General features: G+C 40.5%; 1 protein-coding gene and 1 non-coding gene across 2 annotated transcripts in view; one reads left to right on the forward strand and one right to left on the reverse strand.

Annotated features, from left to right (window-relative positions):
• LOC104873715 (nuclear receptor coactivator 3-like) overlaps nt 1-17,417 on the forward strand; it is a 68,918-nt gene that overhangs the window by 15,145 nt on the left and 36,356 nt on the right. Inside the window, 1 exon segment of the mRNA XM_033760511.1 lies at nt 5,634-5,796. Coding sequence (XP_033616402.1) covers nt 5,634-5,796 — 163 coding nt within the window.
• Nucleotides 9,285-9,391, reverse strand: LOC117284817. The gene has a single exon (XR_004515895.1). It is a non-coding gene; the product is annotated as a U6 spliceosomal RNA (small nuclear RNA).

Raw genomic sequence — 17,417 nt, forward strand, 5'->3', positions numbered from 1 at the left:
TTACAGATAAGAAGGCTAGAAGTTTAAAATCAATAAGACTATATGTCATAAAGTCCCTTTCTTTGGGTTGCCAATGGCCTTCTTAATCTTATGTTCTCACAAGACCACTTCTGTGGCGGGGGGGAATGTTTGCTCTCTTTTTCTCTTTGTTATGAGCAACTTATAGCATGGTAAAGGTTGCAAATATATCAGACAATAGATGGATATTGTCTTTTGAATTTATGGTTTAATTATTCATCAAACCTTTACTCTTGAAGGCACACACAATTGGCTCTAAGGTGCCAATCTCAGTTACTTATATGACTATGAGACCAAATTGAGTCTAAGTTATTCACTGAACAAAGGTTCAGATTTAACTGGAAGCAGGGCAGGCAAGCTGATCCAGAAGAGGCCCTGAAGAGTCTATGTTCGTTGAGACTTGAGTACGTGGCTTGTGGGCAGAGCTCATTCACTCAGTTTTGCTGGAGATGGTCACATCTAATTTGCAGTTCTGTAGTGTCTCTTTTTATGTGGTTCTTGTACTCATATCCACCCATATCACCCGCTGTTTCAGCTGTGGTAGTTGGGCCATCTGTTCTTGGGCTGTGGCAGTTGGGTCTTGAGTGTAAGGGATCAGCTTCTTTGGGTGTTGCTCTCTTAGAATTCTTCACCTCCCTGACCTGCCCTCTATGATTTCATGGCATACTTAGTTTGACAGACTCAATGTTCCTCACACTTTTTGTTTTGGTACCAGGGATCGAACTCTGGCCCTTGCACTTGTGAGGCTGTGAGGCAGGCAGCAGAACCACTGAGCCAAATCCCCAGCCCCCGCCCAATATTATGGCCTCATTTAACCTTAATTATGCTCCTAAAGGCCTTATTGCCAAACATAGTCACATGGTGAATTAGGGCTTCAATATGTACATGAATGGGGGAAAGGCACAATTCAGTCCCTAACCTTGAACCATTGGCCTTACCGGATTCATGTCCTTCTTTGTCGCCAAATATATTCCCATCATCCCAAAATTTCGCACATTTCAAGGTCAATTCCTAAATCAATCAGATATAAGGAAGATTTGACATATATTCATTATGAGGAATAATTCCACTCCAACTGTGAATCTGTGACACCAGCCAAGTTATATGCTTCTAAAATACAATGATGGGACAGTTATAAATTAGACATCCTCATTCTAAACAGGGAAAATGGGAGAAGAAAGAGGTGGTGCATCCCAAGCAAGTACAAAACCTAGCAAGTCGAGTTCCCTTAGAATGTAAGGCTGGAAAATAATCCTTATTGACTGGATACCCTGCCCTCTGTGCCCTCTGGGAGGACTGCATCATGCTATGTTCGTAAGCAGAGGCTCTGACCTTTCACTGCTTGCCAGCCTCACTTACACATCTTTAGGCATGTTCCTTCCCACACAGGTGCTTATGTCATTTAATCTTGATTGTCAATTTAATGGAATTAAGAGGCTGTTGGAGAAGGGACTAGATTATGGGGGCCTTATGCCCATAAGTGGATTAATCCACTAATGTTCATAAATTGGTGGTGTCTGCTAGTATAATCTCATCTCTATTTGCAATTTCTGCTGAGATGTTTGAATAGCTCCATGGAGAATCTCCTCACAGAGTGACAGTCTAACCATACCTTTGATGTTATCTCCAGAATAAGCTTTCCCAATTTTTGCAATATGCATAGCATAGACAGAATTTCCCAAATCTTATTAGTTCTTTTTCTGCTTAATGTTTCCTTCGATGTCTTTATTTCAACCAATTGAAAAGCTAATTTATGGACTTACAGTATTCCTGAGAAATTCTGCGTGCAATGGGTCTTGAGTGAAAGGAGCTTAGATTTAACCAAGGGAATGCTGACATGGTTCACCTTGGGTAACTTCCAACTTGGTTCTAGAAGTTGCAGTCTTTTTAAAAGTAGTTTTTAGTTATGGTTTTCCTTACCTCCTTCCTACTTAACTTCATTTCTTCTATCCTACCTCAGTTGTAAGAAACAGACGTTCATCCAACATAGATCAAACATAGGCCAGTTTCTGGGGACCAAAATGACACAGGGGATTATCCAAGAACTCAGGGAAAGTAAACAAAGTAAGTCAGACCCCATGGTGGCTGGATGGTCATCAGGAATTAACACTACATGACAGTCACATAATCTCTCTCCCATTGTGCCTCTGATCTACTTTCTCGCCTCACAGAATCTCATTTTCAATCCACCGAGCACCTTGCACATAAAATATTGTGATTTTCTTCAGGGGCTCCTTGCCATAACCAAATGGTTCAGTTTTTTTTAATTCCATCTTCCAGGAACCAGATTGCATTGGTCCAGCTTGAGTTAGGTCATTTAGTGTTCTGAGAGGGGGTGGGTGGACTCACTTGGGCAGCTGAGGTTCTTCTTTCACCAGAGATCTTCACTGGGAAGCAATTTTCAAGGAAAGAGTGTGTAGATAGGCAGGCATTTTAATTTTTCTTACTGAATGTCCATTACATCAAAGAGTCAGGAGCATTTCTGTTTTTTGTTTTTTTATTTTGTTTTGTTTTGTTGTTGTTTTTGTGAGACAGGGTCTCACTACGTAGTTGAGACTGACCTGGAACTCACTATGTAGCCCAGGCTGGTCTTGAACTCAGTAATCCTCCTGCCTCAGCCTCCCGAGTGCTGGGATCACAGGTGTGAGCCACCACACTGAATTTCTTAGAGGAGGGCAATTAATAACTTTTCCTTAGAGGGCACACTTGGTAGCCTTAAAGTCCAAGATAATGAGAATTTACATAGCCCATAAAAAAAAGAATCTCATTAGCCTGAGACTATCACTCTTTCATGGCCCTCACAGTAGGCTGGATGATAAGCACTCATAAACCTTAGCTATTGTTAATTGTAGATACTGAAAAGGCTGCACGACTGAATATTTAGATACATAGACTCCCTTAACACGGAGATCATCCTATGGAATCTTCAGGTCTTAAGAACCCCAGATGGGGCAGGAGCCTGAAAGGAAATAGCTGCCTCTTAGAGCCCTCTGTGAAATGACTTTTGTGTGGTTATTGTTTAAATAACTGAGCTTACTAACCAACTATTTGGAAGAAAGGGCATTTTCAGACCCCACTGTTTTGAACATAGATTTTTAAAACCCAGGGATCAAGTATGTTAAAGAGGTTACATACTGTGCACATTACCTCTAAGAGAAGCTAGAGGCAAAGAGCTTTCCCTGGGGCAAGCAGCCTGGATCTTCCCTCTCAGCTAGCTGGTGGGAGCCAGAGGGATGGAATGCAACCACTCCGGAGTCCTGCTGTTGAGCCTGGCTGATGTTTGACACAGGAGGAAGTGTTATGGAGATGAGAGCCTTGAGGCCATTCCCGGAGGAGGAGTGACTCAACCAGAGGACAAAGAAAGCCTAACCTAAGTAATTAAAAAAGTGAGAGCTTTTAGAGCACTCCGAAGGCCAGAGGAATGTAGGTCTGAATAAAGAAGTCTTTGCTACTTAAACCAGAAGCTCCAGGCCTGAAAAAGACAGTGAGTTAGGCTGGAACTCTATAAACTGTGGGCTCCATTAAAGCAAGCTGTGGACGATCAGGTTCAAGGGTATATTCTGAGGGCCTAGCGCACTCCTAGCACACAGATTGCTTCAAAGGTTTCCCTGAACTAGCTCGCCTTCATCCATTTTATCCATTCACTTATCCCTTCATTCAGGAATTGTAGAAAGTTTAGACTTCCTGCTTTCTACCCACTAGATGCTAGAACCACCCTAACCCACTTGGAACAACTGAAAATATCTGCAGATATTGCCAAAGATCTGTCCCTGGTTGACTATTATTTCTGTCCCTGGTTGACTATTATTTCTACGAGAATCCAGATGTTTCAATGAGTTTCTCTGAGAATGGTGGTTTTGATCTGAAATCCAGAGGACTTAGCTTTTCTCTGGATAGAAGGAGCTGAGAAAACAAAATCAGACTTGAATCAGGCATGTCCAGTGTGAGAAGAAATGGGAAAGAAGAAATTACAACAAATAGTAATAAAACTATTTTTACTCATTTGTGCCCAAAAATAATTTTGGAAAAAAATAAGCATCCTTCAGATGTTTGATTTGGCTGTAAAGTTTTTTTCTGCATAAATTTAAATTTTGAGTTGCAAAGGATGCAATTTTCATCATGGTATAGATATTATTATCTAAAATAAGACTGTTCCACATCCAAAGGTACCCAAAAATACATATATAAGCTTTTCTTCAACAGTCAGAAATATTCCACTACTCCCTTTTCTTCTTAAATCCACATAGAATCTTTTTAAAAAATTTTTGCTAAGCAGAGCGTGATGGCACATGCCTTTAATCCCAGCACTCAGGAGGCTGAGGCAGGAGGATCCCTGTGAGTTGGAGACCAGCCTGGGCTACATAGTGAGTTCCAGGGCAATCTCAACTACATAGTGAGACCTGTCTCTAAAAACAAAACAAACAAACAAAAAAAAAAACCCCAAAAAACCTTTTCCTAATGTGTACTTTAAAAAGTGTATTTGTATATGCTTGCAGTACATAATAATTACATTCATTGTGGGGAATTGTTACATGTGCGGAACACATCTCAATTCATTTTTTCCCTTTCCTCTCCACCGCCTTTTTTTGTTTTGCCAGCATTAGATCCATTTATTTACAAGCCCTTTTAAATTAAATTATCATAGATATGCCTTGACAACCAGATTAATAGAATGCTGCATCACTGTATTCTTTTGTTTGAAATTCTGACTGGTCACCAGTGATAATAGCACTCTCCAACAAAATTACATGTAGAAGTCGAAATTTAAAGTGTTTAAACTGAGGAAAGCAGACTTCAGAAGAAGCTGCTCAATGGACTGTAGACAGGAGCAAGAAACTGATGTGTTAATGTACAGTGGGTCTCTGTAAGTAATGATGACGCACTGTACATTTCAAAAAGCTTAAGGCAAGGATTTTTTAATGCTCTTTCCAGAAATATGATAACTGTTTGAAGACAGATATGTCTACCCTGATTTGAACATTCTACAATACCTACATACATTTAACCATCACATTACCTGAGCAATATAATAATAATATAATAATTTTTAATGTTTTCATGTATCTCTTAAAATAAATTTAAATTAAAAGTTTAGACATGTGTATCCATTAGATTATAGGTACCAAAATTTCTCCTGGATCAAATTATTATGAAAACTATTAGTGGATACAACAGATGAAAATAACATATGTATATTACAAATTCTGATAAAAAACTGTTACTTTTTTTGAAGTATGATTTTTTTGGGGGGAAAAACATGTCAGGAAAATGGATGAGGCTTTTTTGTTCAACTAATTCATGTACCAAAAATAACTTGCTTATTGCTGGAGTGAGAAAGGACTCAACACTGATTTTATTTCTGTTTTTCATTTTTATAGATATAAATACAAAGAAACCTCGTTCTCATAGATAAGTATATTGAACTGGAAGCAGTGAATTTTGTTAAAACAATATCACCTGCCTTTGAAAATCCTTTACCTGTTACATGCTCCGCAGAATCACATACTTATCGTCATGGAGATATGTACAGAATCTGCCAAAGGAATGTATACACACTTTAGGAAAAGAAAAATAGTATGATGTTTCTCAACAGATGCTGTTTCCCTCTTTATTAGGGACCCTAGAGGATGTCGCCTATGACAGAAAACCCACCGCACTGCCGGCCCTTACAGAAGAAACTGAAAATGCAAGTGCAGCAACCTCAGTGACCAAGAGGGCGGCAGTTTACTGTACTAATAAATGTCGGCGAGCTACTGGCCACTGCTTTGAGCACCTCTTGTGATTATAGAGGCCAAAGGTAACTTGTATGAACTCATGATTTCTCAATACATTTAATATTAAAATATTTATACAAATTCTTCTTTGCCTAAAGTATGTATAGGTTTGTGTGTGTGTGTGTGTACTCTTCAATTTTATTATGCTAAAATAATCATCATAAAATTTAACATTTTAGCCATGTTCACGTACCGTTCTGAGGCCGTAAAACATTCACACTGTAGTGCAATCATCTCCACCGCCCATCTGCAGAACTTCTGCATCTTCCAAAAACGAAACTCCTCCTTCTCTAAACACTAGGTCTCCATTTCCTGCCTCTAGTCCCTCAAAACTAGCGTTCTACTTTCTGTCTCTATGAATTTGCCTACTACATGTACCTTATATTTGTGGACGCATACAATATTTGTTCTTATTTTTCATTTCTGGCAAATATTTATATATTGTGATCAGTGTCTGTTTGCAGTACATAGTGTTTACACTCCTTGTGTGGAGCTGGTTCCCATACAGAACACATCTCAATTCCTTTCTTCACCCATTTCCCTCCCCTCTCGCCCTTCCCCATCTCTTGAGCCCATCTTTGAGTTCTCTCACTTAGCATAATGCCTTTAAGTTTCTTTCCTATTGTAGGGCAGGTCAGAGCTCTTTACTTTTTATGGCAGAATGATTTTCCATTGTACAAACGTAGAATATTTTCTTTATCCATTTTTCTCTTGGTGAACACTTAGGTTGCTTCCCCCTTTCGACTATTATGAACAATGCTGCTGTGAATACAAGTGTTTGAGAAAATGTGCCTTTAGTTCTTTTGCTCGTATAAGCAGAAGTGACCGCTGGGTGATATAATTCTAGTTTTAATCTTTGTGAGAAATAGCCTTCTATCTTTCACAGTGGCTGTGTGGTCTCATATTCCCACCATCAGCATACCAGATTTACGTTGAAATATGTTTCTAATGATCAGTCAGCTAGCAATAAATACAACTAAGACATTCTGCAATTTTGTTGAAAGCAAAGCATTAAACATCACCTACTTGCAAAGGGATTTGTTACTCAGTCCTGATTAGAGTCATCCACTTTTTTAACATCAGCACTGTATTTCAAACTGCTTCTTTGTTTGTTTTCCCAGAGGTCTTTACATTCCCAGGGCAATGCACCATAGGGAGAGTCAGTGGGTGACACTTAGCCTTTCCTTAGTAATGTGAAAGAAAGCTGGTGGAGAATACTGGTCTGATGCTTCCACCATGACTATCCTCTCAAGCACATGAGTTTCAGGAAAAAGTATACTGTGTATAGAACTTGAGGATCGGGACTTGGATTTTCTTAAACTTTCTTGGAAAGTGTTCATGTGCCTTCAGGAAAGGCAGTTTGCAGATCAGCAAGGTTCCCTCAAAGGTGGGGCAAGGCTCACTGGGAGAGCTTGGCAAGACCGAGTAATGCCCTAAGACAGTGGCTGGCAAACAGTAGTGTGCACCAGGACCACTTGAAGAGCTAGATAAGACAGGCTGGGGACTGAACCAGTGGAGTTTCCAACTCAGGCAGGGGCACAGAATTGGCATTACCTCTAAGTTCCTAGGTGATGCTCCTGCTGCTAGGCCTGGCATTTTGCTGGGAATCACTGCTCTAAGGTGAATTAAATAACCAGAAGAATCTATACAGGAACTTCTATGACTGGCCAATTGCTTTTTTTATTCCAAATGTATTATTTATTAAGGTGTAATTGGTGTGCAAAAACCTGAGCATAATTAATGCGTACAATGTGGTAATCTCTGGACAAACATGTGCATTTCTGTTACTGTCACCAGGATCCAAGTCAAAGACATACTCATCGCTACCAAAAGTTTCTTTGTGTCCATTTTGTCTGTACGTGAGAGAAACAAGAAAACTTAGCACAAGATCTACCCACTTGACAGATTTTTAATCTTTTTTATCAGTACGTGTTTGCGGTACATAATGACATTGTGGGGAGCTGGAACGTGAATCATCCTATTTCTTTTTTATCCCCTTTTCTTACTCTCCCTTCCCCTTCCCTCCATCTCTTAATTCCCTTCCTTTTATTTTTTTTCAAAAGAGCTATCTCCATGTTTCTTATTATCTTTTCTGTACTTTGATCTTTAATTAATTTATATTTCAGGTTTCTCAGATTTTTAATTGCATAAAACTTATTATGTTGTACATCAGATCACTAGAATTTACTCATGTTTGTTTTTATTTGTTTGTTTTCTTTTGTAGTGCTAGGGATGGAACTCAGGGCTCAGGGCCTCTTTTGTGGTAAGGCAAGCTATGTCTCCCCAGCCTAAAATTAGCTATCTCAGATAACTGTGAGCTTACATCCACAGAACAGCCACTCCCTCATGTTTCTATCCCCTTGGCAACCAACCTTCTATTCTCAATATCTATAAAGCTCTGATTAGGTGTGTTCTCCAGGATGCATTTACTTGTCTAGTCCTTCTTTTGGAGGGGGTATTGGGGATTGAACCCAGGGTCTTTGCACTGAGCTACATCCTCAGCTGTACTTGTTTGAGACAGGGTCTCACTACATTGCTAAGTTGCCCAGGCTGGGCTCAAATTTTCAGTTCTTGGGCCGGGATTTAGCTGAGTGGTTCCGTCGCCTGCCTTGCAAGTGCAAGGACCCGAGTTCAATCCCCGGTACAAAAAAAAATTTTTTTTTCAGTTCTTCTGCCTGTCCGTGACTTATTTCACTTAATAAAATATTCCCCCTGTCTATCCATGTTGTCCCATATGGTAGAATTGTCTTCTTTTTATGAATGAATAACATTCCATGACCTGCATTTACTACATTTCCTGTATCCATTCATTGTAACTAGACAGGTTCCCACACCGTATTATGAGTAAGGGTTTGTGTAACTTAATTGTTCGCTGCATTGTTTAGCACTACAGGGGAGAGATTCTGCTTTTACTATCGCTGTTTTTCACCTTGTCTTGTTGATGGTTTCTTCTGCAGTACAGAAGGTTTTTAAAGGGTCAGGGATTTAGCTTAGTGGTTCCGCCACCTGCCTTGCAAGCACAAGGACCTGAGTTCAATCCCTGGTACCAAAAAAACAAACCAAAAACAAACAAACAAATAACAACAGAAGCTTTTTAAAAAGATGAGATCCCAGTTGTTTATTCTTTGTGTTAGTTCCCATGCTCCTGAGGATTTGTCCATAAAGTATTTTCCTACGCCAATGTCTTCAAGAGTTTTACCTAGCTTATTTTCCAGCAAGTTTAGTGTTCCTGTTTTAATATTTAGATCTTTAATCCACTTGGATTTTAGTTCAGTGCATGGTGAAGGATAAGGGTCTAGTTTTAATCTTTGGCAGGTTGAAATCCAGTTTTTCCAACACCGTTTATTAAAGAGGCAATCTTTCCTCCACTGAGGATGGTTGGCCCCTTTGTCAAAGATGAGGCAGGTGAGTATATCAGGAATTCTTTCTGCATCTTCTAATCTGTTCCACTGATCCTTCGGTCTTTTTCTTTGCCAGTACATGCTGTTTTTTAAAACTATGGAATGCTTCACGAATTTGCATGTCATTCTTGCTCAGGGGCCATGCTAATCTTCTCTGTATTGTTCCAATTTTAGTATATGTGCTGCTGAAGCGAGCATGCCAACTTCATTTAAATAGCTACAGTAAATATAAAAAGGAGATCTTGAGAACCAAATGTGATGTAGACCTTGGGGCATTTGAGACGTCTTTGCAGGGTATTTTTTCCCTTTTTCCTTTTTGAGACAGGGTCTTGCAGTGTAGTTCAGGCTAGTCTTGAACTCACTATGTATCCCAGGCTGGCCTCAAACTCACAGGGATCATCTTACTTCAGCCTCCAGAGAGCTGGGACTTTGTGGGGTCTTCTGCAGTTCTCCCTGAGGTGACCTCACATGGCCAGACTTGCTCAGGTTAAAACTATGTCTCCTGGGACAGAGGGGAGACTGAGGCTGTTTTGGAGAGAAAGAGCAAATAATTCGCCTGAGTCCTGGCTTTTTTCTCTACAAGTTTAGAATAGCTTCATTCAACAGGCCTTCAAAGAATGCTTACCATGTGCTGGCTCTCAGCCCTGGGGACATGACAAGGAGTAAGAGTAGGCAAAATCCCACCCCTCTTTATCTTTGGCTTATTCCGTTCATTACCACCTTTGCCATTGATAAATGTAACAAAACAGAATGATTTTAGAACAAATAAAACAAACACATACACAAATATAGACATCATACATACTTTAAGAAGCTTTTGTGCAAGCAGTATGGTCTTGGTCTTCGGATTCTAATTCAGCTCTGCCTGTGAGGACGAGGACTGTCTTCAAGCTCCTGGGTGAATTTCCTCATGTATAAAGGAATAGAGTAGGGGTTTGGGTTAGACTGGAGTGGTAGAGCACTTGCCCAGCATGCATGAGGCCTTGAGTTCTATCCTCAGCACCACAGAAAGGAGGAAAACAAAGAGGAGAGTGATTCCCCTTTCAAGTATCACCTTTTCTTCTTCTGTTATACACTGGGAGAGCAAGGCCTCAACTCCTGCTTCTGCCCCAGGTCTCTCCTAACTCCTGAAATGGACGAGATCTTCCTGGCAGTAGGCATGGGGACCAGTGTATTTTGGGGCACACTTTTCCTCATCCCAGGAATATGCTCTTCTTCCAATGTGTAGACCCAATATCTGTAATTCCACATCCAACATAATCATTGCAAATATAAACTACATTCTAACAAGACCATTCGAAAGGCAAAGTGGTATACTTCAAAAAATTTCAAACTCAAGGTAATGTTGCAAGACTAGTACCAATATATCCTCCCCCATCATTTGATAAGTTACCGACCTGATGCCCTTGATGCTTTAGCATGTGTTTCCTGCAAAACAAGGCGTTCTGCTACATAAACGGGATATATTTAAAACCAGTATGTTAGCCAGGTATGGTGGTGCATTCCTGTAATCCCAGCACCCCGGATGGCTGAGGAAGAAGGGTGGCAAATTTGAACTCACCCTGGGCAATTTAGTAATTTAGGGAAACCCCTGTCTGAAAAATAAAAAAAGGATTGGGGATGTAGCTCAGTGTGAAGACACTGAGTTCAATCCCCATTACTATAAAATAAAAATTTTTTAAAAAGTAAAATCAGTATTTTAATCCACCACTGCCATCTAATTCCCCAAACATCATTTAAATTTCTCTAAATGCTCCAATAATCTCCTTTAGGCAAAAAGATCCAATCCAGAATAATGGGTATTTAAATCTTCCTGTCTTTTCAGTCTGAAACAATTCCTCCATCTTTCCTTGTTTTACAATGACCTTGCTACTTTTAAAGAGCATGGGCTATTTTGTTTGTACGATGTTCCTTAATTTAGGTTTGTCCGAAGCTTCCTCATGATGAGGTTCAAGTCATGCATTTTTCGCCGGAATAGCACAGAAGTGACGCTCTGTGTTCTCACTGCCTCCTATAATGTGGCACTTGATTTCAATTTGTCCTATTATTAATGATGTTCTCTTTGATCACTTCATTAAGGTGGCAGTATCTGCCAGGCTACTCCACTGTAAAGTTATTCCCTTTGTAATTAATAAGTATTCTGTGTGGACGTACCCTGAGACTATGTCAATTTTCCATTTCTCATCAAACTTTCACCCAGTAATTCTAGCATCCATTGATGTTTCTTGGCTGATTTAATTATTACTACGGTGGTTGTCAAATGGTGATTCTCTAATTCAATCATCCCTTAAACATTTATTAGTTGGGTTTTTATGTAAGGAAAAGCTTTTTTCCTTCTACTCATTTACTTATTTATATAAGTACTGACCTACGGATTCTGTGTTTTTGTAAGATTTTATAAGTTTCTCTCCCCTGTTATTCTCAAATCTCCTACATAATCTGCTATTTCTGCTTTCAGAAAAATGTATAGACAACACTTGTAAAATTTAGCCTATTTTCAGAGATGTGATCAATCTCTCCAAGCCAGAGAGCCTGTCACACAATTGTATCTCACTGTACAAATTTTATCTCATTCATTCATTCAGTAAATAATTGAGCACCATAAGGGTTTCCATTGGAGGGTCCTAATACCTATATCTATTGAGCACTTACATTGTGTGCTAAGTTGTTTGCACACATTGTTTGAGTTCACCGATAGCCTGATCCTATGAATTACATGTTATCATCATCTACAATTTATATGTAAAGAAATGAGGGCATTGAGAAATGTATGTACATGCCCAAAGACACACAACCCATAAGTGACAGAGTGAGCAGCTCTGAGTGTGTGATTCCTAAACCAGTGGCACTAAACTCTGTGATCTTTTCCTAACTTACCCTTCTGCAAACACAAAAGTTCCTGGGACCTCAGTTATCACTTTGCATTTTCTCTTTGTTGTTATTTGTTCTCTAGTACAAGCTGCTGGACTCCCCTAATATCTGTCCTTGGGATATGTGGTTTTGTTGACTCACTCATGGGGGCTGGAGTTGAACCTAGTTATGGTATAAAAACACTATGATTAGAGAACTCTAAGATAATAAAAGACTTTCAATCTTCCAGTTCAGTTTCCAGAGAATGCTCAGGTAGCAGTTAAGGTCAAACAGTGCATGGCTTCTTCTGAGTAGTCCCCTGAGAGGACTAGTGCTGGTCTTGAAGACTAGGCTGCCCACACTTGAGCCCCTGGAAAGGCTTCTTTCAGTTTTTACAGTTTGCAATTAGTGATCAAAGTCTGACTCCAAAATCCAACAAGTGGCAGGTGACCACCAAGTGTCATCCTGCAAGACCATGGGTGCCTGGGGACATCTTTCTCCTCCCATTCACTCATTCCTTCATCAACTATTTAATTAAGCACCAAGGGGTATAAAACAAGGTGGATGAGAATCTTGATGACAAAATTTAGTCTTTCATTGGAGGAGCCAGACAAGTAAACTGTCTTAGAAAAGTGTGGTTTGTGCTTCCTGCTTTCCAAATGCTCCATGATGATTATGCATTCCAATACTCATTCATTCATTCCTTCATTCAGAGGGTGATTACTGACAGTAAGGACTATGCTGGGCACCAGAAATGGGGGGTAGGGGTGCGAAAGGACAGGAGCCTTCAAAGAAGTCACTGTCCAGGCCAGGATATTAAGTGGTCAAAGTTAGAACAGTGGCTCCTGTTGGGAGAGGCACAGCCTGCAAGAAGCACAGAGCACAAACCCCATGTAGTCTGGATGATGGATGGGGGGGCAACGAGAGCTCTGAAGTCTTACTGAAAGAAGTGGCCTTGGTGCTGTGAGGGGGAATGAGTCAGACAAAAGGGAAGAGGCACCTTCTCCAAGCCAAGGAGACTAAGAGAGCAAGAAAGCTAGTCTGCCCTGAGATCCGCAGGACTCAGGCAAGGTATGCTCTAGGGGAAAAGGGTCCAGCCAGCAATGGAGGCTGAGCCACAACCACAAAGCAGGCTAAGGGCAGAGAGCTCCAGGTCTTGACTCCACAGTGCTAATCTAGACCCTATTTCTCCCAGGCAGCTAGCTGTCTCTGATGGAATGCAAACAGGGTGCTAGTTATTTCAAGTCTTCAGCACATTCTCTTTTATGCAAGTGGTGAAAGCAAGCAGCTCCTATTCCTGCTTGAAGGAGTTCTAACATGCACACTTGCTACATCACACCCTTCTTGCTAAGCTTTCTTAACTTGGCTTATACAGTTTGCACAGGTCCATACAGCTTTTTAGGGGGTGCTCCTAGTCAGGCCTCCGGCTGGTGACCACAGGTAACCAGTCAAAAAAATCAAACCACAAAATGCATGGCTTGGCACAATTTACTCTAAATACTGATTTATTCTGGGGCATTCAAAACATATCTAACATCATTAAAGTAATTTTCATTTAATCCTCACACACAGCAGTCTGGACTGGATCCTAGCTGTACTGCTTTGGGTCCACAAGCTAGCTGTGGACGGCGATGTTGGGCCATTCTTCCCAGAGACTGAACCAATAGCCCAAGCACTCTGCTGCCCCAATGCATGTATGTGCAGAAGGAGTTGTCTGGAGAGGGAGGTGGGACTCTTGACTGTCACTCTGACCTGGATTTTGCTGCAAGACCCGACACTGAAGCACCTGACAAATCCACTTTTGCATTACTCGGGCCTGGGAGATTCTGGCTGTCTTTATTTCAATCTGTGTGACCTTGGGAGTGTCATGCCACGTCTCTGAACCTCAGCTTCTCCTTCAGTAAAGTGAGAGCAAGCCTACCTTGAAGAGTTACTGGGAAGGTTGAACAAAATATCAGGAGTAAAATACTCTATGCCCTGGGAAGTCATGCATATCTTTATATTGCTATAATTATTATTGGATGTTAATTGTAAAAATGGGATTCATTGTAAAATTTTCATACATACATGTAACATACTTTCATCAAGCCAATTACCTTCTCATACCCCCATTCCCTCTCACTTAGTCCCTTTTCCCTCTCCTTACAGCCCCCATTCTACTTTCATGTTGTCTTTTTCCCCACTAGATGATGCCCATAGTATGCTGATGCCGATTCCTTTGGGTATATATCCAGGAGTAGGACAGCTACTTGATTGTATTTTTACTCTATTTTTAGTTCTATTTTTAGTCTTCTGAGGATCCACCGCCCTGATTTGCATGGTGGTTGTACTAATGTCCACTCTCACTACCAGTGTAGAAGGGTTTCTGCTCCTTCCCTCCTCTACATCCTCACCAATATTTGTTATTTTTTTTTCCTTCAAATGGCCATTCTCCTTGGGGCAAAATAGAATTTCAGTATAGTTTTAATTTGCATTTTCCTGATTGTTAAACATATTGAGCATGTTTTCATATAACTGTTGGCAATTTGTATGTCTTTTGAGAAGTGTCTCTTCAGTTCATTTGCCCATTTATTCATTAGATCACTGTTTTGGTGCTGATCTTTTTTGAGTTCTTTTAGACATACTAGAGATGTTAATATTCTGTCAGAATCATAGTTTTTTCTGAATCTTTGTGCCTTCCTGAGTCAGGCTCTGAGAATCAGCAGGGAAGAATATGTACCTGGTCCATGCCCTCCTTGAGCTTATGGTCTAGCAGGGAATACAGCTATCGAACAACTTCATTAAGCAAGAAGGGACTTCGATGCCCACACTCAGTAGCTGACAGAGCAACTGCAAATAAAATCAGAAAAGATATAGAAGAACAAAACATCATCAACCAACAGGATCCACCTGACATTTATAGACCGTGCTACTACATAGCAACAGAATATACATGACAAAGGCCCTTTGTTATCCTGAGGTTCTGCATCTGGAGATTAACTAACTGTGGATCAAAAATATTCAGAAAGCAGTCCCTAAATGGACAAATGAATGGAACAGACACTTTTGAAAAGAAGAAGAAAGAATAGCAATGAATTGTATATGAAAACATGTTCGATGTCTGTTAAACATCAACATCTTTAGCCATCAGGGAAATGCAAATCAAAATTAATTGAGATTCCAACTCACCCCAATCAGAGTAGCTGTCATCAAGAATACAAAAAAAAAAATGTAGCTGAGGATGCAGGGGAAAAAGAAACCTTTCTACACTTCTGATAGGGATGTAAATCAGTACAGTCACTATGGAAATAAGTACAGAGGTTCCTCGAAAGCCTAAAAGTAGAGCTATCATTTGATACAGTTGGACCACTCCTTGGATATACCCAAATAATTTATAGTCAGCACACTATAAGGACACTCGCATACTCATGTTTATGGTGGCACAATTCACAATATGCAAGATATGGAACTAGCTAGGTGCCCATCACTGGATGAATAGATAAAGAAAATCCATTCATACACACACACACACACACACACACACACACACAGAGAGAGAGAGAGAGAGAGAGAGAGAGAGAGAGAGAGACAGCCATAATGAAGATTACAAAATCATGACATTTGCAGGAAAATGGATGAAACCGGAGACCATCATATTAAATAAAATAAATAAACAAGGTTCAGAAAGTCAAATATCATTTTCTCTCATCTGATGAATTTAGGAGGAAAATGAGAAAGACTGGTGATATGAGGGTAGAAGTGGTACTGTTAGAGAAGAGGAAATGGATATGGAAGGGTTTTAAAAGAAGAAAGGGAGTAATGGGGGAGAAATGATCAAAGTACATTGTATGATTGTAGGAACAGACCAAGATGAAAGCCACTAGTCTGTATAACTAATATGTTCTAATAAAAAAGGAAAATGTTTGGGGCCAATTGTGTGTGTACCATTCATGTTTTTCTTGTCACTATTCCCTATACACTATATTATAACAATTTACATGTCTTTTATATTGTATTAAGTGTTATAAGTCATCTAGCATTTTGTTTGTTTGTGTGTGTGTGTTTGTGTTTGTTTTTGTTTTCTTGTACTAGGAATCGAACTCAGGACCTTACACTTGCCAGGCAGGTGGCAGCACCACTGAGCTCCATCTCCAGCCCTAGCCATCATTTAAAGTATACTGGAGGCTAGGTTACATGCAGACACTACATCATTTCATGTTACAGCATTGTGTCAGCCAGGTTTCCATCACTGTCACTAAATACCTGAGATGAGTAACTAATTAAGGAGAAAAGATTTAGTTTGTATGGCAGTTTCAGAAGTTTCAGTCCACAGTTACTTGTCCAAGTTGCTTTGGGGACTATAGTGAGGTGGAGTATCATGGCAGAATACCCGCGGCAGAGGAGAACAGAGAAAAAGAAACAGGGACCAGGATGCCAGTACCTCCTCCAAGGATGCATCCCTAGTGATCTAACTTCCTTTCACAAGACCCTATTTCCTAAAGCTTCCAGCACCTTCCAATAGGGCCACAGGCTGGCTTTTGGAGACATTGCAGATCCAATGAGCATTCCTAGATATCGGTGGCCACAGGATCCTAGGACCAATCCCTATGTGTACCAAGGGTTGACTGCAATGACAATAAAGTAGGGTAAATGACTTGGAGAAGAAAGAGAGTGCAATAGGAAGGTACAACTAGTAACTTTGAATATTACCAGTATCCTCCAATCCAGTGGGAAGTAGTGGTGGATACATGCCCAAAGCAGTGATCTTTACATTGAGAATGGAAAGAGAAGTATTAATGGGCCAGTTATGGTGGGGAAGAAGGCAAATAAAGAGCATGTCTGGCAAGGGAAACAATAGTGTGTAAAGACCTGGGGTGGAAGGGTGGAGTACAAAGGATGAGAAAGTGGGGAGGTATGCGTAGGTCAGGGTAAAAGTGCACTGAGAGCACACTGATTGGTTTGAAGCAGGATAGTGAAACGATCAGATCTGTATTTGAGAAAGAGCTCTTTGGCTACTGGGTACAATAAGAATCAGCTGGAAGGAGTCAAGAGAGGGAACCAGGAAGTCATGTTTCTGCTGCAGCTAAGGCGGGGGAAATGTCTATGATGTTGTCCTCTGGTTGGTGGGCAGGAGGGACAAATCATCCGCTTTCTTCTTCTCACTTTTCTCCTTCAGCCCATATTGAAACCATGATTGTTGATACCAGTAGAAGATGCCTTACCTTCCTGGCCCAGGAGAAAAAGATTCATCCTATCCTTGCACAGGGCCACCCAGGTTATATAACAGAGAAGCGAATGTGTCCCCACTTCGCAGCAAGAAGAAAAGGCACCTGTTCAGACAACATCTTTCTTCTGAGGCAGCCAAGCCTGCTCTATACCGACACTCCATATCGCT

This window comes from Fukomys damarensis, unplaced genomic scaffold (genome assembly GCF_012274545.1).
Source record: "Fukomys damarensis isolate Sample0158 unplaced genomic scaffold, DMR_v1.0_HiC HiC_scaffold_39, whole genome shotgun sequence".
In the NCBI taxonomy this organism is placed as follows: domain Eukaryota; kingdom Metazoa; phylum Chordata; class Mammalia; order Rodentia; family Bathyergidae; genus Fukomys; species Fukomys damarensis.